The 24,821-nt window shown below is 37.3% G+C and overlaps 1 protein-coding gene across 1 annotated transcript in view; it reads right to left on the bottom strand.

The window, feature by feature from the left end:
* Positions 1-24,821, bottom strand: part of DCN (decorin) — a 39,756-nt gene that overhangs the window by 5,551 nt on the left and 9,384 nt on the right. The window contains exons 3-6 of the mRNA XM_030002636.1: positions 13,318-13,430; positions 3,084-3,297; positions 2,782-2,895; positions 1,460-1,553 (exon numbers count right to left, since the gene is read on the bottom strand). Of these exons, the coding sequence (XP_029858496.1) occupies positions 1,460-1,553; positions 2,782-2,895; positions 3,084-3,297; positions 13,318-13,430 (535 nt within the window). The remainder of the gene's footprint in view (positions 1-1,459; positions 1,554-2,781; positions 2,896-3,083; positions 3,298-13,317; positions 13,431-24,821) is intronic.

Below are 24,821 nucleotides of genomic sequence, written 5' to 3'. Positions count from 1 at the left end.
TATTTTTAGCAGTTGACCAGCACTTGCTGTATAAAACTGTATGTCTTAAGAAGGACTTCCAGCAACATTGTCCATGTGATGTTGACTGTAGTGTGAATGCAAGTGTGAATGTGAAAAAGCAGAAAAACTCTGTCATCTGCAGGACAGCTCGCCCCACCCCCCGGCTCCCTCCTCCAGTAAATTACTTTCTACCTGAGTAGTTATGACCTTGTTTTGGTTTTGGAAGTTTTCTTTATCTTTTCTCTGGAGGATGTTATATTTTATACTGTCATAAACAGTAACTGCTTCATAGTCCCTTAACCCATAATTATGGTATTTTTATTTTTTTATTAAAATCCAGGAGCAGACTTTTTTTGTGCAGGGATGAATATGTGATCAAATATGAACATCAAACATGAGCTGAAATGTCTTATTTTACAAGCTCTAGAAAGCTGTTCTAAGCTTTATCACTTGGAATTGTCAGATTCGAAATACATGTTAAGTTACTACATACTTCATTGCACTAAATTGCTGTCCAAGCTACTATAAACAGCAGTAAACTTAACTCCTGTTGCTCAGTAATCTTTCATTGATTTCTGTTTTCTGCCTTCATTATGACAAGCAGAATGATTAAGATGAAGATCCAGGAATTAGATCAGTAATCTGACTAACAGTCTTTCAGATCAATTACACTTCTATTTTCATACAAAAGTTTTAAAGTATCATAGCATTAAAATACCTTGTAGTAAAGGCCCATTTTACTATTTTAGCATGTTATCTAATGTGAACTAATTCACAATTAATTCTGTATGTCTATAACTCTTTGGGAATTCTCCTTACATTTTCCTACACTTAGAGAAACTTATTCAACAACATATTCACAGATTAGCAAGGTACAATCACTCTGAAAAAATGACACTTTTTGGTTTATATTGTATGATTATTTTTTTTGTCATGTTCTTGAACTCATTGCAGACTTGCCTTTCTTGAGAAACAAAGGAAATATTGGTGCAAGCAGTTTTGGTTCCCATATGCTTTTTTCCTCAGTTTCCAGGGCAAATTGCATGAGCAAGGCAGTGCCCAAGAAAACTGCATAAACCGAAAATCGAAATACAATGAAAGAAGCATGACATAAATAAAAAATAAAATATATAATAAAAAAAAATAAAATAAAATAAAAAAAATCTAATTGCTCTCTTTATCTTTTTTTCTTTTATTTTTTTTTTAAAGTCAAAGAAACATTTGTCCTGGGCATACATCACTCATAATTGGAAACAGCTGGAAAGTGTTGTTAGAAAAAAAAAAAGTGTTTTGTTCTCTTAAGTCAGTACACAAGTCCTTAGAAGCTTTTCCTGCTAAATTATGTACTTCTTCAATGGTGATAACACTTATGAAGCCCAAAATGATGTTTTCTAATTGTGTGTGTGGTGGTTACAATTTCAACTAGTATTTTATGTGAAAACAAGAAATTAATTCTTACTTTGCCAAGTTGGTGAGTCCAGACAGACCGTCAGCATCAATTTTGCTGATTTTGTTACCATCAAGGTGAAGCTCAGTAAGGGATGGGGGAAGGCCTGAAAGAAAGACCACCATCAAATTACTTTTGATAAAACTGGATTATTACCTTTTTTAAAAGGACTTGTGTTATACTGAAGCTCTTTTATAGTAACAAAAAGATTTTTACTAGACATGGCCAAGAACAATTCACTGAATGAAACAAGGAACTTTCACAACCAGGGAAAATGAAAACAGCTAGTAACAATTTATTTGACATGAAATAAGACCAAGCTCCTAAGGTCATCATAGAACAGTTAATTCTTAAAAAACAATTAAATGAAATTCTTCTCAGATATGAATTCTAGCCTTCATGATTATGTAAATGAGACATATAAAATAATGTAAGAGAAAAAGCCTTCATTTTAGCCGGACTATCCACATACATAAATCTACAAACATTTGACACCTAGATATTTAACAAATAACAGCAGCAGAAAATGAGATTATAAAGGTCAGGTAAAATAATTTTAATGTTATTTTAGGTAGGGCACATACTAAGCACATATTAAAATTCTGCTTATCAGGAAAAAAAAATTGGAACCAAATATTTTAACTATCTGAGGTCCCTCAAAGGGACATCCAAAACAGGAAATGTGGGAAGAAAGAAATAACAACTAGTATTAACTTTCAAAAAGTTTTCAGCTATTTCAAAACAGTCTGCTGGCTGATGTATGAATAAATTGAATATAATTTCCTCTGGATTGGAACCATTCTGTTTTGGTTTGTTTTGTTGTTTTTTGGTTTGTTTTTTTTTAATAGGTTATATTGAAGTTGTTCTTATTTTGTAGCAATTTGCAATGAAGTACTTTTAAAAATAGCAAATGCTTCTGTTTTGTATAGGAATAGTATTTTTGGCTTCAAACCCACAGACTTGCGGAGGGCTGATTTTATGCTTGTAGAACTTCAGTTCATTCTACATGAGTTTACATCTGTGTAAAGTTGATCAGGCTCACCAACCAGGGTTGGAGGGTGAAAACATTCTTCCACTTTCAGCTATGAGACAAGAAAAGCAAAGTAACATAAAATGCCTTACTTTTGACACTGCACCTCTTGTGGAGCTTCTCATAATAGAAAAACAAAAGCTTCTGAACCAATAAAAGTCAACTGACCAAAAAATGAAGTAGTCAACTAATGGATACTCTAAGGACTGACTCAAAAGGCTTCCGTAATCATTTCTTTCCAGCTGACTGGAAGTCACTATATTATACCTGTGCAAATCTCTGAAATACTAATTGAATTTCTTACCTTTTGGGATGCTAGTAATGTTGGTGTCTGCGATACGGATGTAGGAGAGCCTCTTCATCCCCTGAAAAGCCCCGTTTTCAATGCCTGAACTCTTGATTGGATTGGTGCCTAGTTCTGCCAACAAAACATGGTCGTGAGCTGTGCTGCAGGGTAGGTACCTATATCCTTCAGGTCAAAGCTAATTTGGAGGAACAATTTATTGGAGCATTTCTTGGCTTTCTACATAAAATCACTGATTGAACTAAAAACAACATCTTGAAAAAACACTGAGTTGATTTTGTTATAATTTCTCATGCTCGTACCTAAGACAATCACTTGATTCAGTCCGTTAAAGACAGCTTTCCTCAACTTGGAGATCTCATTCTCGTGAGCCCGTATCTCCTGAAGTGACTTCGGCATGTTTTCTGGGAGTTCCTTCAGGTTGTTCTTGGACAGGTAAAGTCTTTCCAGTTTCTTCAGAGGAGCAAAAGCTAACGGGCTTATTTTGCTGATTTTGTTGTTAACAAGGATCAATGCCTGTGGGGTAATAATGAAGGAGATCTCAAATGATCACTAGGGAAATTATTTTAGGAATGAAACATTTTAAAATGATTTTTTTTCTAGTGTCTTTTGACGGCCAATCTAGTGAGCTGAAGAAAATGCAATGCACTACTAAAACAAATCGATTAAGAACTTCTGAAACAGGAAAAGATAAGCAAGGCCTACATAACAAATACAAGTGTTATTTCATTGCTGAGGCATATGCAGCTTCTGTTAACATCCATAATTTATACCCAAGGATAATTACGAACCTTCCATTTGAAAGCTGTGAAGAATAAGACATTCACATAAAACCAACATTAACAGTTTTATTTGCTTTTTCTAATTTTATTTATTCTGAGGATACTTTTATACCTTACCCATCATCACACAGCCATCCTAACCAGTTTTTCCTGAACAAAAAATTCTATGACTCAATGCGGTGAAAGCACAACCCAGCTTAATAAAAATATGCACGTCATCGCCTCTTTCCTGTTAGTCTTACAGACTGCACTTATTAGATTTCTGTCTGAGAATAACCTTATTTTTGCAGAAATATAAGCTATTTTTTTTGCTAAGCATAACTTGGTATGGAAGGGAAGCAATGTGAAGCATCATACTCTAAGTCTTGCAGTTCAGGATCATGGACCATATTCATTCTGCCTGCCGCGTAGGTGCCTAATCCAGTTCTCACAACAATTGTGATATGTAGACTCAGGGTGACTCTAAGCAAATTAGCTCTCTGTATAGTCAGGGGAGAAAGGCCTCCATGAAAGCTCTGTTACCTGTAATAAGTGGTCTCCGTACGCCTCTGAAATTTTACATGACTGCTAACTCTTGTATTGATTAACCAACCGTGACATAAAAAGGGAGAAGAAAGTCCCATTACTGTCAGAACAGTAATGCAGCTAATGGAAAGGATTTCAGATAAGATAAATATCAGAATGAATCTTATCATTCCATCTGTTTGCTGTCTACTTATCAGACTTACAGTGCTGTATGTTTGTGCAGTGAATTAGGTAGAATGGGCCGTATAAATATAGATATAATATCTACTTATATATATTACTAGAGAATAGCTATAGAGCATCTTTGTTCACTGACTCCATTATGTTATTTTCAGAAACAGAAGACAACAGCTGCTACTAAACCACAAATTTTTATATTGCATATACTATAGTTAACATTCGGTGCATTTTAATACACTTTTACTATTTCCAGAATTATACTTTAGTCTGTTTCTTGGAGGAAAATTGAGCATTCAGCTCTTTCCACAATCAGTGAAGTATTAAAACTGTGCCGAGAAGTACATCAGCATCTGTGACAGCACCTCTCCATCATGAAAACTGAAAGAGAGGTGAGAATATCATTTAAAATGGTATTTGATGTGTGTTTTTTCCCTAATGGATGCTTCTTGCAGATCATCCTGAGCAAAGCAAGCAGTGTGTTCTGTACATGGTTTCACTGAGTACACGTAAAGCTGAGCATATCTGGTTTTAATTTTGTCTGCTAGCTAGCAAGAACACGTTTGCAAGAGGAGGCAGAAAAGGTCACTCACAGTTCAGCAGAGTATTTCCCTAAAAATAAGCCTCTCCCAAAATAAATATATTGGTCAGTGGAAGCCATGGCCCCAACTCTCTTTTATTTGAGCCTGAGCTATAAGAACTGCCATGAGAACACATGGGGTACATACGGGTGTAGTTTCCTGAGTCACCATTGCCAGAATTGTGATACAGATGTAGATTCTGCCCATAGTGTAATACAGCTACCTGCACAATATTAGGACATGGGAAACAATCCAGTTATTACGAGGGGTACAGCTTGAATTATGCAGATGAGTCTCCTTCATTGTTTTTATCATAATAACTGAATAACTGAAGGTGCTACTGCTAGTTACATTTTTTTTTTCCTTAATTTTACCATGGATTTCTTTTGCATAGATCTCTAAGTCAACATTCAATGAGTTTAGACTCATTTTATCAGCACTTGAAATTTTTATCCTGCATCCTGCTTTGTACTGCTTGGTCATTTATTTCAGATGAAAGTCTGCCTTATCTTTTCTTCTTTTTTTTATTTGATTTGTTTTAACTTTGTTGTCTTTTAGATAAAAAATGTTTGAGCTATGATCATCACAGCTGATGATCTGATGTGAAATATTTCTTGCTGGAAATAGATAGGTATACATTCAGCTAGGCACTGCAGTGTAAATATTCTCTGAGTAGTTGATGTTAAGAAGATTGTTACAGCCCTTCAGAGCAGAACTGAGAGTCCTGACCAAAACCGGAAATTACCTAGGTATCTAGGATTAATCTGTTCTGCTTTGCCAATGCTTTCTCCTGAATATGATGATGTTACCTTGGGCAAACACACAGAATTGTTGTTTTACTCAAACATTCAGTAAGTCTCTCACTTAGAAATAATGGTATCTATCAAAGGTATGTTTAAAAATACTGATTTCACAGTGGGAACATATGTATGGTGGTATAAGGTGGGAAGGTATCACAAACCTGTAGTTTTCAACTTTTTATACCAGAATACCATTTCCCACTTACACCCTGCTCTGCAAGTCCCCGCTCCTGGTATTTTAAACCTGCATTATTTTTCCACACTGTTGTGCAGCTGTAAAGAAGAAAAAATAAACCCACACGTCAGAATTTGCAAGAGAAGTTTTACTGTCTCCCAGAGCAACAGCAAATGATGAGGATAACACACCAGCATAACACCTGGCAAGCCATACCCCTGGGTTCCTTTCCCACTTCACAATAACTCTATTATATGCAAGACTTAAAGAACTAAGTTATTAGCCTCGGAGCAATGCTGTTTACTTTCCTCAGAATGTGCCCCGTATGGTTTGCATGTAACAAAAGTTAAACCAAACCAAAATAAAACAAAATGAAAAACTCAGGGGAATTTAGAGGTCAGTGAAAACAGGAACTAGAGGAGAAAAACCTAGGGAAAACATCTGCAGGCAGTGCTATTGAGGAAGGGATGTTAGGCAAAAACATGCCACATGGACTAGCTATCCTGAATAAAGCCCAGATGGCATGACGGGGCATTCTATTCATCTTGTTAAAGGATATATAAAAATTTTGTACAGGGCAAGAAATACTTGGAGGGAAAAATAAAGGTCAACCTGAAAGTGCTGGAGACCTTGACCACAGATAGCACTTGCAATGCTGCTAGTATGAAATGAATAGGCAGAAATCTCAATGCCTAGAGCAGAGCCACAGGAATAGATACTTTTACTCAAAAATCCACCTTCTTCCACACCTCCATTTTTAGTGGAAGGAAAAAGATATTTTAAAATAATTGATAATTGTACTTCCCTCCCTAATCCCCGCCCCCCCCCCCAAAAAAAAAAAAAAAAAAAAGAGTTGAAGCACATCACTGATTCACAATACAAAAGGCTGAGCACACGAATGTACAGCTTTCAGCGTGACCTGGTATGGGTGCAAAGATATTTAGCCATTGGTAAGAAAAGAGGCAAGAAAGAAAGAGAAAACAAAGAGGCACAAATACATCAAGTATTAAAGACGTCACTCAGGCTTAGAGGGTTCATAGCAATTTCCTGTGGAGAAGAGAAAAATTAGCTTCCATCCTCATTTTCCTGAGATAAAGCCTTTTTCCTTTGTCATATACAGCATGCGAACATTGACTCTGTCATAATATCGCACTGTGGTAATACCTACAGACAACCTTATCATGACCAGCAGTTTAAGCTGTGCTCAGAGAGGAAAAAAAAAATCCAAGCTTTGCTCCAAAGATGGTTTACTTTTTTACTGAAACACCTCTGGTATTAGTGTAGTCAGGGAAAAAAAAAAAAAAAAAAATCACTGTATGACAGGAATAGATGCTGGCTCCGTTGAGGTCAGTGGGAGTCTGGCCATTTAGCTCCCTCTGGCCTGGTTTCTACTTCAAATATTTATTCCCAAAACAAAAAGGAGGATTCACAATTCAGGAAAATTTTGGAACACTTGTTGGCAGGCTTTTGTCAAAATACACCCTTACAAACTGCAGACAGAGCATGTGGCAATCATGTAGAAACTAGCATGGGTTGTTCTTCTTGGAGTTAACCAAAACTTACAATTTTTGTCCTGACGGGGGGTGCGGAGCAGGGGATTGTATTTTTTGGTGTAATTTCATTATGTGAGAATCTCAGGGGATTGTTCTGAGGAGTTTTCATCCCTACTTCTGTTCTTCTTAGTTTAGAATAGTTTGAAGCAAGAACCTTGCCAAAATCAGAAGTGAACTGTAAAATGATCAGCAAATTGTTATCAGCCGTAATAAGTGGTGATACATCTGTTTTGCCAGCTGGGGATGGTACTCTTACCTAACATCAAATCTTTAATGATGCATGCGTCCTTCAGGGTTTAAACTGAAAAGTCAATCCGCTGACCCGATGGAATTTCTTTAATTTCCTGGGTTATGTATTACATTATTACCTGCTTTTTATTACAGTTCTGCTAGCAACAGTAATGCCTTAAGAATTGTAAGCTCAGGAGTCAGGCATCCAAATAAAAATAATAAAAATTTTTGTCCTTTTTGTTTGCCTTATGTTTTCAGTTGTTAAGTCATACTCATAACCTGGACATATAGTCAAACTTTTCTGCAAAATTATTAGCAGTGGATGTACACTTAGGAAAAAAAAAAAAAACAAACAACAAAGAACACGAAAAATATACAACAGAACTTGACTTTCTTCTCTAATTGTGTTATACCAGGAGACCGAATTCTACAAAAGAAGTATTCATTTTAAAATTCATTTAAAAAATCATAAACATTGGTAACTTGAAGGAACTAAAAGCCCCTGAATCCAAGGAGGTCTCTGAACAGAATTCCAGATGTTATGTCTCCTGAAGGGCCCATGATCAGCAGTTAAAGCAGGAAAAGGATAAAGGTATAAAAAAAACCATGATGGTGCAATTATTCTTTATTTGTTGTTACTTAAATTCTTTGGTGGGGTTTGGTGGTAACCCTGCCAAACCTAGCATCAAGTGGACATAGCTCAGAAAGGCAAGGAAATAGGGATGACATAGAATCAATAAGGAAGAGATGAATGAACTGTGAGGGAAAGAGATGGCAAGGCATTGAAACAACAGCCCGTCAATACAAACGAAAGGCGACTGTGGAAAGCAGTTTGATCACATCCACAGTGCCTTGCTGAATAACCTCACAAAGCCAAGGAGCCTGCTGCAGATCTAGCATCGCGGTGTTTGAGCTCTCCCTGATAAGTCTTGCGTAACACGACTTGCACAGATGACCAGGGAGCAGCTGGCTCTACATTTCCCTGCTCCAACAAAAAATAATCCTAAAGCTCTGGAGTTCTAGAGAATCTTCCAACCCTGTCCTTGTCTACTGAGGCAAGCATTTTGGTCATTCATTTTATCGCAATTTACTTGCTTCTTTTATTGTTGTATTCTATAGAATTTCCTTTTTTCATTAGCTTAGTATGCTGACTCTCTCCAGAATTTTAAGGACCTCAAAGTATTTTCATCTGTTGTTTTCCTCACATGAAAAGATCTTTACCCTCTTCACATTAAAAATGTTTTGCATGCACGTGGTGTGTTACACACTTGTTTCAGTCGCAAATCTCATTGTGTGTTAAGCACAATGCAAAGGAGAGTCTGAGGAAATGACAACTCTCTAAGGGAGTGTTGCATTTCAGAAAGATTAACTTTTTTTTTTCTCAGAATATTTGTTAGAAACCTACAGCTGCACCAAGTGGGAAAAAAAAAAATAAAAACAGGTATCTCTCAGTCCCGTTAAGAATGTCTGCCATTGGTGGTAGTGGGAATTGGGTTCAGAGGTAGAAACTGGACAGAGATATCTGTCTTTGGCTTTTTACAGCACGCTGGTGGTTACTGATTTTTCATTCTGTGATATTCAGAGCATTATGTTTACTTAACTTCTCTTCTAATTATGCCTGGGAAAAGGGAACTGAAGCTGTAACGAGTCATCTGACAATTGTGTTCTTTCATTAATATTTTTTTGATCTCTTGGGAGCTTTTCTGTATCCCTGGAAGATGTTCTTAGACTTTTCTTCACTTAATCTGGGCTCTCATTCCTCCATAGAGAGCCTTCTTTTGATAAAAAAAAAGAGTGCATGAAACTTTTCTAATGCAATACATTATTTTTCCACTTGATATTACTACAAAGGGGTTTTCAGTTTATCTGCCCATACATTTAGTGTTGATAATCCCTTAGTGTGGGTATGGTCATAACCTTAAGTCCCAAGTTTAAATCTTTTATCTCTTTTGTGCAGGTCTTTTCTTTCGGTATAAATACAACTGGTTTTAGCACTGTTGTATGCACAACCATGGCTTTGCATAGTTCTGCCAGCTTAGATTAAGCAATGTTCCATTTGATTTCAGGCCAATAGCGCATTCGTCTTCTTTTGCTGTACTAACACCGTGCCATTGAAAAATTCCTGTTGGAAAAGCATGCCGTCACTATTCTGTTGTTTGTGCTGTTCTTATAGTGATCTAATACACAGTAGTTTCTTTTACCTCTTTTTCCAAGTGCCAGGTGTTATGCTGGTTTGCTTTGGCTTTGCCACACAGCATGCAACTCCATGTGCTGTTTTTGTAGACTCCTCCTTCACTCTGCATGAGAGCTTACTCATGTAGTATTTTGGATTCTTTATTGTGTCCATGGGGTCAAAGTACTGTACTCTATCCAGAAGTGTCAGTCTGCCTGGAAAATTCTGACAGTTTCATAGAAGATTTTTTTCCTGGCTTTTCCAAGAGCGTGTCTCTGATTGTTTTGCCACAGGTCTAAATCATAAGCAAGTTTTTTTACATAATATCAGACGGTTTTCTGAAACTGCAAAACTCGGTCATCGGCCCTAAAAAAAGACTGTCTTCAATTTTTTCCCTATTCTCCCAAGTCCTCTGGTAAAAAATAGATCTTATCTTTCATTTTTAAATAGTGTGAAGTCTCACTGAGTTTTTATAGTACAACAGTAATAGTTTAGCCATTTTTTCCTGGATAAATTTAAAACTATAAAAATATCAAGTGCACCAAAACTGTTGACTCCGGTGTTTTCTGGAAGGCAGCTTTTATTTGCAGATAAATGTTCCCTTAGCTGCATCCTTCTCTAATTGCTTGCCATATTTCCACAGCTGCAAAGTTTAACTGCTCTTTTACCTACTCAGGAAAATTTTCTGATACAAAGGATATTTTTGTAGGTACTAATTTCTCTTTCATTTATATTTCCGTGTACTGTGCACTCAGAGCATAAGCAGTTACATTTGTGCTGAAAGAGAAGCCACAGGCAGGTTATAGGTAGATCCTTTCTTTTCTCCTTACTTCATCTGGTTTTTAGTACAAGTCAAACTTTAGGTTCAACCAGGCTTGCTCATGAAAATCTCTTCTAAAACTTTTACACTTGTGGTTGGTGATGTCTATAGGAATTAGGAAAGAATTTTAAAAGAATATTCAAAAGGAATAAACTGAATATACTGTTACTTTTTTTCAAGATCTCTTACAATTGGGATTTGAGGAATTGTTCCCGTAAGTGATCACTTCATGCAAGAGGTTAACTACAGTTGCTGATCATTTTAGATTTTGGAACAATAATACTGATAATTTATGTAAATCTTCCTGCTTTAGGAGAGTATAAGAAGGTTTAGTAAAATCTAAGAAGTCTAGAAACTTTTGAATATCACACTGTCAAGTGTAACGCTAACACAAGCCATGTTTATCAGGGAATATGATTCAAAAGCATATACAAGATATATATATATGTATGTCTCGCACGCACACATATCTCCTTAAAACAAAAGTGACAATGGAGCTCTGTCAACAACGAAGTTTTTGAGTTATCTAAAAACAATATTTCCCTTTCACTGTGACTCTGAAGAGTATTTAATTGCAAGGTGGGGAATGGGAATCGTTCCCATATATTACACAAGAAGAAGAATGATGCCTGCTGAGAGTAAAGATGGTGCCTAGTTACATAAATGTATTGCATGGCTAAATATTATTTTGGGGAGGAGATGAGAAGATCGTTTTTTGTTCGTGAGTAAATCCAGGAAAACTGCATTGTTTTGAAGGTTATTTGTTAAAACTTATGTTACTGTTGTCACTCTTCTGTATGATTTCCACTGGTCCCTAAGCATGTATTGGGTACTTTTGGGAGTAAGACAAAGAAATAATCTCTTCCCTGAAGAGTTACCTATTTAATTCACTATTAAATTATATCTGCTATAATAAAAGAAAGAAAAAAATCCATAGAGTTAAACTCAATGAGATGACATAGTTCACAACAGCTTAACTCACAGCGGGATATATAACAGAGACCTGAGCTGAGCGCCAAGTAGGCAGAAGTCACTGGGGAGAGTGCTTTTCGTCTGCAATACCATGCTCTGACTCATTTCATGCAGTGTCATGAAGAAGGATTGCGAAAAGATTGACTTCACTGACAAGACTTTTCTCTTTTTTAGCACCTTGCAGATGATCTTCACTGAAAACACAGGACTTCTCTCCAAGGTGGAAGAAAACCAAAACAAGTGGGCAGGAATTAGGGTGTCGAATCTGTTCAGTAGCCAAGCAGAGGAATTGAAAAAAAAAATTCTGGGGCACAAGTCACCTCATTCTAAAACCAAGTCAGATGAAATGTAAGGTAGAGGTACCTACTTCTCTTTGTTGACTGTAGAGGTTACCTATGTAACTAGCTCAAGTATAGACACCTATACTAAAATTAGATGAGATGAACCTCATCATGATTTACTCATGCAGCTCCCTCCACTATGGACAGACTGGCATTGTGCCTATTCCTACAAATTTTTAAACCCTTTTCTTCTTGATGGTGCATTAAAACAAAAATTTAAGAGGGAATTTGGACATAGTTAAGGAGATAAATGTTTATAGGATTATTTTTTTTCCCAAGTTCGAGTGGCTGAATGCAGATTCTATGTTTGAAACAAAGCTTGTTTGGGTGATGGCATTGGCATCACGACCAGATAAAAAGTGGGAGTTGGCTTCTTGGTTGTGAATGAAAACAATAGAACAGAAGGAGGCTGTGAAGAGCCAGGAAAGGAAAGCCAAGTAGTTTATATTGGTTCTAATCAAAAAGGATCAACAGGAACAATACAGAGAATAAATTGAGTAGGTGAAAGGCTAGAAAAATAATCTTTTCAGAAATATGCTTGAGTTGGGCTATTACTTTGAAAGGCAGAAAAGTAATAGCCTTTTTCTGATCTGGAGAGAAAGAGATATTTCAACAAAATTGAGGTAAGACTGTGAGGTATGAATTTTAAGATGTTGATAAGAAGTATAGAAATAAGGGAGGAGGACCTCAGACAGAGAAACAAAAATCTGGAAACTGAGGAAGGTAGTTGCCTGATGGAAACTTGGAAAAGAAGAGGTGAACCAGAAGAAAAGGGCAGTCACAGAAACCAGGGAAGGAAAATATTTCAGCAAAGAGGAAAACAGACAGCAATGTTGGAAAAGACTGGCAGGTAAAGGAGGATGAAGGTGGAGTTTTGCTAGGAGAAGGTTATTGCAAAAACACAATTTCATTGTAGTGCAGGGGGCAGAAGATTGATTTGAAAAGGTTCTTGAACTAAAATTGGTACAGAAAAACTGCTGACAAACATGGTCTATACAAATCTCTGTGAGCTCAGAGGTGGGAAGGGAAGGAATACAGTAATAAGTGAGTGGGTTGGCAGGGTTGAGATGGATCTACTTTTTTAATAGAAATAATCAAGTCACTGTGCCAAAGGGACTGAAAACATAAATAAATAGGTGAGAGAAGTTTTGGTGGAGATCAGGAGACTGAATGGACAGGAGACAGGTATGAAGAGCTGAAAAGAGATGAGAAACTTCTGTGGTATGAGAAGAGTTTGCAGGAGAGGAATGGGAAAGGAAATAAATAGGCTGGGCTGGTGGGGGAAGATCATAGAGTATTTCATCAGTTTTCTCTAAAAACCTGAGTACCAGGCCAAAACCACATTTTCTCCACTTTTTTTTTTTTTTTTTTTTTTTTGGCAAATGCTAGTTCATTTATACACTTACATGAAGATTCTTCAAGTTCTTGAAATCTCCTTCTTTAATTTCAGTGATTTTGTTGTTCTGTAAGTCCAGCAGAGTTGTGTCAGGAGGAAGGTCTTTTGGCACTTTTTCCAGACCTAGGGACAGTGAAAAGAATAAACAATTGACTTTGAAAGAAACTTCAAATAAGGGTCAGTACTTTTCTTAGCAGTATTTACCTTTCAGTAAACACCATTTCTAGAACTCATTTCCTGAAGAAGCTTATGAATACTTATCTGAAAGTATTTCTGTCTCCAACCAGTCAAAGGGAGTTCTATTTTTCTATGTCAAATCAAAATTTATTTATTCACATTTCCATTATGCCCTTTTCTGGGTATATATCTGAGTTATAGCTTGAGCAAAGGATTGAGTTTGGGAAAATTATTTCTAACATGTTTAATCCCACTCAATTGTGTGAATAAGAATTGCTTTCAGAAAGAGGTATGGTATTTATTAATTTCACTGTATGTTAGCTTTTGTGGACAGAGAACATTTCCTGCTATTTAAAAGGTAGTAGGCTTTTTTGAAAGTACGATAGTTAATTATAATCATTTCCAGAAAAAATACTGTTTGTTTGACAGTAACTGAATAACTTGCAGTAAAGTCCACCTTAAAAAAAAACCAATCCACCTCCCCCCTTTTCTTTCATCTGAAACTATGTCCAAGTTTTCTGGAGAACAAATCTCTTGGTTTCACTACAACTGCCAAAAGAACATCAGACAGTTTAAATTAAAGACTCTCTTTGGGACTATTTTCTGAATAGCTGATATGTAAGTCCGATGAAGTCATGGAAATGAAATTATTTAGTGTTAAATAACACTTGCTTTACCCAGCTTTCCTTTCATACTGTGACTTGGAATAGAGCAAATCTTTTATAGTCATTCTGATTTACCACAAAATTAAAATGTTCTTTCCTAACTAGTCTTTTTTTTTAACAGAATGTGAGATGCTAAATGAATGGTTGGTAGGCAAAAATTTATAGATACTAATAAAGTCTCTATATGGGCATCTAACAGAAGTGGACTTCTCTGGATAGAACAGTCTTTCTACCAGTAAAGTTTTTAACAAATATTTCTAAAGCTATATTTGAACTCTCCTGGGAAAGTTCTCTCAGCAAGTATCACCAGTGTCTCCCCAGTATGATGGCAGACTGCGTGATATTGTTCTCAGATGAAAGATATATACCTATTTATTATCTTTTTAAACCTATATATTTTAATTTCAAGCATGGCATTGCAAACACAGTGAGATATGCTTGCCCAGAGATAAGATATGCTTTGCCCACAAAGGCTGTGGAGTCTCCATCCTTGGAGGTATTCAAAAGTTGACTGGACACAGCCCTAAGCAACCTGATCTAGCTGAACTTGCTTTAGCAGGGGGGTGAACTAGACAATCTCAAGAGGTGACCTCCAAACTCAGCAATTCTGTGATTCTGTGATGTTTAACATTCATCACAAATGTGTTTTCACACCTAGAATGTAGGGTTCTCTGTCAAAATCCAATGTTAAGCAAAACACCTTCTCTTTCAATCCTTTTTAGAATATATATAGATATATGTATATGTAGAGTAAAAAAATGGTTGGCTCTTATTTGGAAGGATGAAAAGTATATGTTTGGTACAATATCTAATCCTTTTAACTAGTTACTACTATAAAACTTTACCATAAACTCTAGAGAGGCCACAGCGATGTGTACTGGAGCTTTTTACTACAATTAGCAATGCACCGAGTTCATTATAGATTTGGTCATATTCTTAAACATATTTGCATGCAGATGAGGTCTCCAATTCATCTTTAGGTGCCTGGTCTGAATCTTCCGGTGTTGAGCATCTCACAGATCCCACCGGTACCTGTTACTCCTGCTTGGTGCTTAGCAAATTCTGGAAACAAGATTGCTTTTTTAGCTATCTATATATGGGTGCAGGAGGCCTAAGCTTTTGAAGTGTTTGCTTCTTTTAATCTCACTTCTGAATTGATAATATTAGTCTGTATAGAACATGTTCTGTTGTCCTACCATTACAAAAGTTTGGTTTCTGAATTTAAAAAACATCTTAGCCACTCTTTCAAATTTATTTTCCCACCCATAAGTTCTCTAACATTAGCTAAAAAATTATTAAAATATTTGGATGTGATATTTATTAAAACTGAGTACAATATAGATTAACCTGGCTGAATTTTAACCACACCAGCATCCAAACATTTTAAAAAGCACAATCATCCAGCCTGGGATGAATTAGTAAAAGCTTCTACCGTACATAAAATGACAAGAGCCAAAGCTCACATCTCATCCTGTTTACCTGACTGATATTTAGTGCCTGAATATATGATACAGATTAAGATTCTTCATATTACTAAAATAACCTTTCTTCATTTGGTCATGGACTTCATTTTTACTGAAGACAGTTGCAAAACCTTCATTACTTTCAGAAGTGCAAGACTAGAGTTCCAAATATATAAAAATGTGATACCATATAATTTGTATGTTGGTTGTCTTTGGACAGTTTCTGTCCTCAGCAGACAGGAATGATGTCAGCAACTAAAAATTCTTTCCCAAAAAGCACTACTTTTTCAAGACCATAACTTTGTTATAAGAAGTTCTTACAGTCTAGCAACTTTTATAGCATTTTTCACATATAAATATAAAAAAAAGTTTAATTACTTGTATTCAAAGTAATATTACTATGTTCTGGTTGTCAGTACATTTGTATTAGCAGACTGGTATCTGTAAATAAGTGCTTATGGCAGAAACTCGGGCACATGAGAGCTATACAGCTGTCCTTTATGTGATGCCCTTAGAATATACTTTGTAGGAACACTTAGATTGCCACTGAAAGGATAATTTGCCAGAGACTAAACTTCAAACTAAATTTCCAACTGTACATATCAAGCTTGACATGTGAGCTTCTAAAAGCTCAAGTGCTATCCCTGGATAAGGCAGAACTAATAATTTCTCAGAGCAATGAGGTTAAACTTTAAATGTTTCATATTATAGCAATAAGACAGATTTAATAACCAGATATCCATTTGTGAAATATGATTTATGAAAGCTTCCTATCTTGTACTAGAAACTAGAAGAATGTACAATACAATAACAAATGTTAAGCTTGTTTTATTACCTATCTCATGTATATTCCGTATGCATTTCCTGAAGCTGTTTTAAAAAATGTTTCAGAAAACAGCTATATAAATTATATTTGATTTTTTTTTCTTCACTTGTATGAGTTTTGAAGAGCAAAGCATAGAGGAGTACAGGATGCACCCCGGGTGCTGGAGAGACATTGCAATATCATTAAGCAGTTTAGGACATCCTCCAGCTGAAAGCTACATTAACTGGAGCTCTCCAGTGGAGGAAGAGTTTATTAATGGGTGGATCTGGACACTGCCTTGTAAAATCAGCAGCTAAGTAATTCAGGACTAAACTGTTTTTGAGGTGTGGATTGGATCCAAGTATTTCACCACTTGTCACATCTACATTGGCTTCAATGGCTGTGCTTCACCTTGCAGGTCCAGGTCTCTCTATAGGTAGATGTATCTCTAGTTAGATACACGTCAGAGGGGCATCGGTGTAGTGCAAACTAGTCCTTGTGCTGGAGATTCCCTACCTGGAGAGCAAACCTTCAAACCTTTCTGGTGAGGACAGGTCACTAGACAGCCAGTTCTGATGAATGGGGCAGCCTGAACTAACACGACAGCATGGCAGGAGTTGAACTGAATCAAGAAAATCGTAATCCTGCTAGAACCTGAAATGGCTCTTGGCTCCTGGAAAAGAATTTCCGTGTCTGGGAGACCGAGAAGTTTAAAGGGGAACTGTGGGCTGTCCTTACTACTCATTTCTGAGAAACTCAAGTGATGCCCCTACACTTCTGAAGCCCTGTTGTACAGTATGACTGCATGTCCTCCTGCAAATGCCTTCCAGTGAAATTTATGTAATGCCAACTGAAAGGGGAACTGGTGTTGGAAAGTGCCAATTGAGTCACCTTTCAATCATTTTAGGAACAGTTTACGCAAGTATTCCAGCTCTTGGCTGTGATTTTTTATACCTTAAAGCTTGCTTCTTAAAAAGCCATAGGAAAATCTCTCATAGTAGTCTGACTTTTTATGTGAATAATCAGTGCTACACAGTTTGGTATTCAGTTCCCTGGAAATATTTCAGGCCTCTGGTTCCTAAGATTAACTTATAACTGATTAAAAATTTAGATTCTTCTTCCTTTCCCACTGTATGTTAAATTGAAAATACATATGTCTTTATTTATTTTGGTTGAATAAAACTAAGTCAGTTATTATTTAAGTTGGTAAATACATTTTTTAAAATTCTACTTTTTCACAAATAAGTAGAAATGGTACAGCTCTACCCTTCCAAAATCCTTGTTTACACTGAAATTCAGAGCCTAAAGATTCTGGAAATATAAGGGATCTAATAAATCAGTTCATGTATCCTTAGTCATAAAGACCATTTCGATTTGCACTAAAATATTTCTTTGGGAGAAATCATGATTTCTTTATAAAAGCTGAACAGCTATCATTTCCTGCAGCACAGGTCAGATCTGTATTATTCTCTGCAGATTTCTATAAGTAGAAATTTTCTTCTGTTCTACATTATCAACCTGTAGCACTCAACTATTCCCACCAGTGTACATGTATGTGTGTAAAAATGCATGCATATGAAAACACATAAAGAACAGAATATGCCATAGAACTACAAAATGAAAAAAAAAAAAAAAAGTGTCTAAGTAAGCTTGAAATATTTCCTTTTGTTAGTCAGGATCAGCTGAACTTTTATTATCCCTGGCAGAAGTTTTCCTAACTTGGTCTTACACTAGTCACTACACCACAGATTTTTGGAATAACAAACACAATCAAAATGTATTCCCTGAAATCCAGCAGAGCTGGATCATCAACGTATTTCTTTCACGCAGACAACAGGGGCCCACGGTCACTTTTGGGAGCACAGAAAGGCTCATCTACAGTCACCTAGAAGATGTTCGGTGGGGAGAGGGTAACAGGACCAGGAATCCCTCCTTAGTGGGAGGATGGAGAAGGCAACTTTGCAGAAATCAGGCTTGTCTCTGTGGGATCCTGTCGATGTGGGGTGTAGTTTTTTTTCTCGTAAGTTCTTAAGCAAATTACAGCGTCTGGCTGTTTAGCTGGGATTGCCTCACCTCCTGGGGAGGACAGAAGGCTGATGGGTCTGGAGATTTTATGAGACCAGCAATTAGGCAGAGAAGAGCCAAGACTGGTATCATTCAGCCCTTATGCAGTCCCTGAGAGAGCAGCAGTCAGTACCTAGCCATCCCCCGTGTATCACTGCACCAGCCCAACTAGCATATGCTGCCATTAAGCCAGCCAGACAGGTGTAGGAGATGTAGCAAGGATTTGGGAATAGTCTGAGGACTAAGGGACGTTAGGGGGCTTGGTATACAAGGCAGGCTTTATTACTTTGCAGCTGAGGGAATAACCTGCTGTGATCAAGTGGCCGTGGAATTGTTTCACCCACAAAAGGCGAAGGGTGGCTTCTGAAAGCCTCCTCGCTAAGAAGGGGTTTCAGTCCACTGCTCCAGCTTCTCAGAAGTGAGAGCCACAAGTTAGTCTGCAACTTGGCCCGGAGCCATGTTTCTGCTGAAGCCATACGACTGTGCAGAAAAGGAATGCAAGATTTATGGGGCCAGCAAGGGAGACTAAGCAAATGGGAGTCTGAGTCTGTAGCCCAGAGACGAGGACACATCCCTGAGAATTGCATCCTTGCAACACTGAGACCACATAGTCAAAATAACAAATATGTGAACAGTGCCAATTATAAACAACTTTAACAACACAACAGAGCTTGTGTTTCGATTTTTTTGTTTGGTTTTGGGGGGTGTTTTCATATTTTTTTTCCTCCACCTATCCATTTTACAACAAGCAGGGATGGGGCTTTTTCCTCTGAATAATCCTTCCCTTCCCCAGCTGGAGAGAAGGGGCCAAAAGGCAGAGAGACATCTGAACGCTGTAGCTCGGATACATGTGTTATTACATTGCAACACTCACGATTATTATCACAGGGGCCATAAAATGGGGCTCTTTTCAAGACTCCTTCAGTTTCCACAAACAGCTGCTGCCAGCTGAGGAATTTGGGCTGAGCTACATGTAATTCCCAACCGTGATTCTCTCCCGGCGGAGGCAGCCTCTCCAGCAGCTGCCTGTGCACGCTGCTGTGTGCTCTCCCCTGCTCATCCCACTGACGGGCAGCAGCCCTCCCCGGGGGTCAATACCCTTCGTAATGCCCTGAGCGGACTCTGGGGCAAAGGAGGCGAACGGCAAGCTTACGGGGTCAGGATACTCGGTCACGGAAAATCGCAGGACTCAAGAGTTGCTTTCTGGAAGGATGGCAAGGACCTTAACACAGCTTTGAATGTTTGGACTTAGACAGGGTCACTGATGCTTTCCCAGGCTATCTGCTTCAGTATTTACTGGAAATTTGTTTTCTATTGTGTGGGATTTGCAAATAGGGGTAGTTTTATTATTTGCATCCTACAATCCTACTGAATCCTACAATAAAATAAGAAACAATTGTCTTTCTCTACAGAGAAGTATCCACAGACTCCTTCTCTCTCCCATTTTCAAAGTAAAAGTTTGTTCTCCACCTTCCCCTCGCTTGCTGTGAAATCAGCAGTAATAATTTTTTTCTAAGAGATATGAAAAAGCAGTGTCCATTGGAATGCAGGAGACTCTTAAAATACATCTTCTTACAGGTGATTCACAACCATTTGTCAGACTTTTTTTCTGCTTTTCAGTCTGTAAGACTAATTTTCCATTAAGATCCATTTTGGACTTATTTTTATCACAGATTATTATTTTTGTATACCGCTGACCCTTGCCATAGGAAGGAAGAAGAAAAAGAACTCCATCCCCTGCTGAGGCAGCCTCTTACAAAGGTAGACCTACTGATAAGTTAGTACACTGCATTTTTTTCCAAACATTGACAACATTGCTTCCCAGAACAAAGGGAGGAACACAGAAAAATAGAAACAAATTCACACATTATGATCAAATGCATAATTCTCCATTACGATACTACTAATAATTATAAAGGCCCTAGCAAAGGTTTAAAAATGAATGCATTGCTTTAACTGCTCTTTTCCATTTCCACCCACTCCATGTAGTGAACACATATTTCAAAGTATAACGGATATTGCAAGCTACAGATGTTATGAATTATTTTTCAGTGCTAGTCACATTTTTGGTACAGATAGATTCAGCCTCCTGGCTCCAAAAGCTAATACCTAAGAGTAATGATATATTCTTGAAACTAAAAATCAAGCAACTTCTATTTCTGTGTTTTTTCTAACTGACTTTTAATTTCAAATGTCTGGAAGGTATATGCCTTCTCAGGAAGCACTGAAGTATTTTAGAAAGGCAGAAAAATATTCTGAAATAATCTTGAGACTTCGGGGATAATCATGAGACTTCAGGGATTAACATATTAAGTTAAAAAAAAATCAAATATTATGAGTTTTCTGAACTCCTAGAATTGCCAGCTTTACATTTCCCACTGTCATGGTTACAGACGTAAAACATCCCATCAGGGAACAGCAACTGTCCTGTGTGATTCATGCAATCTGCCAGCACCATGTGCATAATGGCTTTAGTCAAAGTGGATGCAATGCAGATGTACTATCTATGAGTACTCATGCATTAAGGTGAAACATTTATTTCTTACAAGCATTTTACAGTAGTCAGAAGAGAGCATTTCAGTGACTCAGAAAAGTGAGCATTATCTAACAGATTATGTTTTGAATGATCCTTCGGAGTAATATAATTTAATGTTTGCCTGGTTCTCAGTTTAAGCAGCAGGCAACAGATGAGAATTTAAGGATAGCTCCCTCAATCTTTACTTTGGGATTTACCAGAATTAGCACTAACATAATGTTGTAGTCATAAAGAGTCATTTGGGGGGGATCTTCTCTGGTTTCAAGTAAACTTACCCCTTCCTGTTCTGACCACACGGTCATTGCACAGCCCTAGTTTTATTATGACCTGAGGGCAGAGATATGTTCCTGGTTATTTCTGGTACTTCTAAACATAACATGGCCAATTTTTATAAATGTTGTAGGATAGTTTTCAATCTACTTTCACGCAAGAAAACAATGGGAGGAGCTGCTGTGACTGTGTCTGGACATAGTGAATAACATTTAAATAAATGTTGGGAGAGAATTTCTTGACTGAATCGGGGAGTCTGCAGACCTGCTAGTTCCCTCTTTCTACTAGATGATGTTGTATATATATCCTTGTAACTCAGATATTTTTGATTAGTTACTTATTTATTTTGTTAGTCATTTAGTGATAGGCCTTTCCCTGGTCAGCTATCATTGTAACAGTCATTTCCAGCCCAGAAGATGTAAACTCTCTGCCATAGAGTGAAAGAATAAAGAAAAGAAAATAAATTTTGCCCCCTAACCCTGAAAACAGTAAGATTTTCATTCAATTCTTAAGTTCCTTCTTCCTTTTTCCTTTCCTGAATCTGAAACTTTCTATACATCTCCTTTTTTAATCATTTCTGTTATAGCTTCCCTTGAAAAAGCAAGATTTTCCCTTTCATGTTCGTACTATCCCTTCTTTTCCTTTTCTTTTCTGGGCTGCTGCTAGTATACAAACTTTATTAGCACTGTTCACCTTTCCCATTCTTACTTCCCAGTGGTAAAGGACCAGTACAATCTTCCCAATCTGAAAGTGTGGAAATCAAAGCTGAAGACCTAATTGAACTTACAGAAAGAAATAGCATCAGAGCTAAATGATAACAAAACTTTTTAGTCCTGTTTGGCAACTCACGCCTTTGCTCCTACACCTCTTAGGTAGAGATATTCAGCAAAGAGTTTGGTTATTGCACCACTACAGGCACTCTTCTTCCATGTCACCCTAAACCAGGAATTCATCGAGAGCCTGTTTGGTTTCTGAGGCCCACACTGGAGCAGTAGAAGGGAAAACATGCACTCCAGCATAGAAACTGAGGTCGTCCTAGGCTTCCACATTTTCGGTGGTGCAGGAGGTGCAAGCAGAAACTGGTTCTGGGATGACCTATTGCACATTTCTGTTGTGCTGATGATGTATTACAGAACCAGACGGTAGCCCTGTTTACACTTGCACATGTTTTAAATGCTCTAGCATTTCTATAAATAGTCTGTCCATTTGTTGTTTTGCCATTAAATCCCTAAAGTTGCATGAAATTAAGTGGGAGGGAAATGTTTCTTGTTTTCACTGCTTTTTTAAATGTGAGTATTTATTGCATTCCTTTTCTTATTGAAATTAAAACTGCAAGCATCCTCTCCTTAACAGATTTTTGTAGCAACTCAGAGCACTCCAAACATATCCCAGGAAACAAACACAAAGCTGGCATGGGATGCGCTCCTGGGTGCCCTCTCACTTAAGAGCATGCATGCAGAGAGCACACAAATTCTTTAAATACTGCTTTTTACCTTTTCTATTCCCTATTGACTGCCTAAGAAGTTTGCAGTAGAGTTGCCTGTATAGCAAATGTAACCCTGCTAACAACAGGGTCATTTGTACAGAGCTGTTCAAGTCCCATAATTGGTCCCATAAGTTGAAAACTACAACTCAGTACCCTCCACCCCTCCAAAAAAACCCACGCGGGCATGGTCCTTGGTCTGAAGGTCCCTTTGTGTCTGTGTTCATTGTTTCCATCTCTTTCCTTGCAAAGAAGCCAATGAGCAAGTTCTACTCCATCTATTTACTTTGCTTTCATAGTATAAAGGACAATAATGTTCTGTGTGAATGAGCCGTTCAATATAATCCAACTGAAGAGACCTAGAATTCTAGCATTTGTCAATATTCTTTGTCAGGGCAGGCATGTAAAGCAGGAGAAATAAGTTTAAAAAAAAATTGAGATGCATTTTGAAGAATATATTCTTAGATTTGAACTTTAGGAAAAGATAAAACTATATTCAGAAAAATACTCTTTTTTTTCTGTAACCATATTATCATCTTTTGGCCCACTTCCTCTTAATCACATGACAGATCCAGGACATGGGTAAAGCAAAATACAGACCAATGAGTCCAGAGTTGATAAGGAGGGAACACTCTCAAATCTGGGTTTGAGAGGTGTTTTGAACATCTGCTTAAAACTGGAATCTTTTCTAAATACCATGGTAACTGGACACTGTGAGCAGAATTTCCCTGAGTAGCTGGAGGCTAATATTGGTGGTTCTTCACTGTTATCTTTGATAGCTTCACACAGGACCCAAATTCCTAGGTATCCTCCCTGGTGGCAGTGGGTTCTCAGGGAACATTGGGAAGGAGCCTTTGGCCTCTTTAGCTCTTCCTAAGACTTGGCTGGGAACCTTTCACAGTTGAACAGCGCAGGCTTTATGTTGTGAAAACATGGATGGTTTTTAAACAGTTATATGTCTTACCAAGTAATACACCCTCTAAAGGTGTTAAGAACATAATACACATACTATAGATGTCCATAACACTAGTAGGTGTCAGCAGTGATTATTTAAGTTTTAAGCACTGTAATCACCTGCTATGACTTATAACAATTGACTCACATTTTACTAGCTATCTATTAGCTATTTATTTGTGCATTGGGAAATTTTAGAAATGAGCCCTTGTCACAGTGCGAACCAGAAAACAGTCACTTCTTGTACCACTTGGACTTGGCAGTCAGGATTTCCATTCCTGCCACTAGGCTTTCTTAAATGGCATTTCCTTGTCTGAAGCAAGCAAACAAATCTAAAAAAAAAAAAAAAAAAAAAGAAAACAAACAAACAAACAAACAAACAAAAAGAAAACATACAGAGTTGGTAACTGTTACCTTGGAGTAAGCAGCTAATAAAGAAGGGATGTATTTAGAGTGGATTAATTTTCGCCTAGAATCATGTTTATCAACTGGAACTGGAATTGGAGCACTACAACAAGGCCTGTCTTTTACTGTTACACTGGCAAAAGCTAATGACTTTTTGTTGATATAAAGCAGCCTGCATCCAGGCCAAAATATTTTTTTTCTTGACAACTTTGCAAGAGTGTTTTCTAATTATTGGGCTCTTGACTTCATAATTTTTCAGGATGTATTGAGTACAGGGCTTTAATTCATGCTTTCTTTAACTTCCAAGGCATCCCCCAAAAAATTATCTAAGCTGAACATATACAAAAATTTTAATAACACATGGCAAATTTATTACAAAATAATGCTGCTAACCTGAGTTTATTTGTTCCGTGTTTTAATTCTATCATACATACATTAATCTGAAAGGAAGTTGTATAGCCTCGAGGGGTCATTGAGGCCCTGTGTTGGCAGTTTAATTCTCCAAGGGTGAGGTATCCTTTCTGTCACAGACATCCACCTTAGACTGGATGAACTTCCCCATGGGGCAGCTGCCTAACTCTCCCCGTGGCTGTGAAAGGAGCCCAGATGACTCTTAGACAGCTAACATCACCTGACGTGACTCCTATATTACAGATAATACCTGTAATATTTCATATAGATCCTCCAGTCTG

Source organism: Aquila chrysaetos, chromosome 26 (genome assembly GCF_900496995.4).
Source record: "Aquila chrysaetos chrysaetos chromosome 26, bAquChr1.4, whole genome shotgun sequence".
NCBI classification, from domain to species: Eukaryota; Metazoa; Chordata; class Aves; order Accipitriformes; family Accipitridae; genus Aquila; species Aquila chrysaetos.
This window is presented reverse-complemented; position numbering and strand designations above follow the sequence as displayed.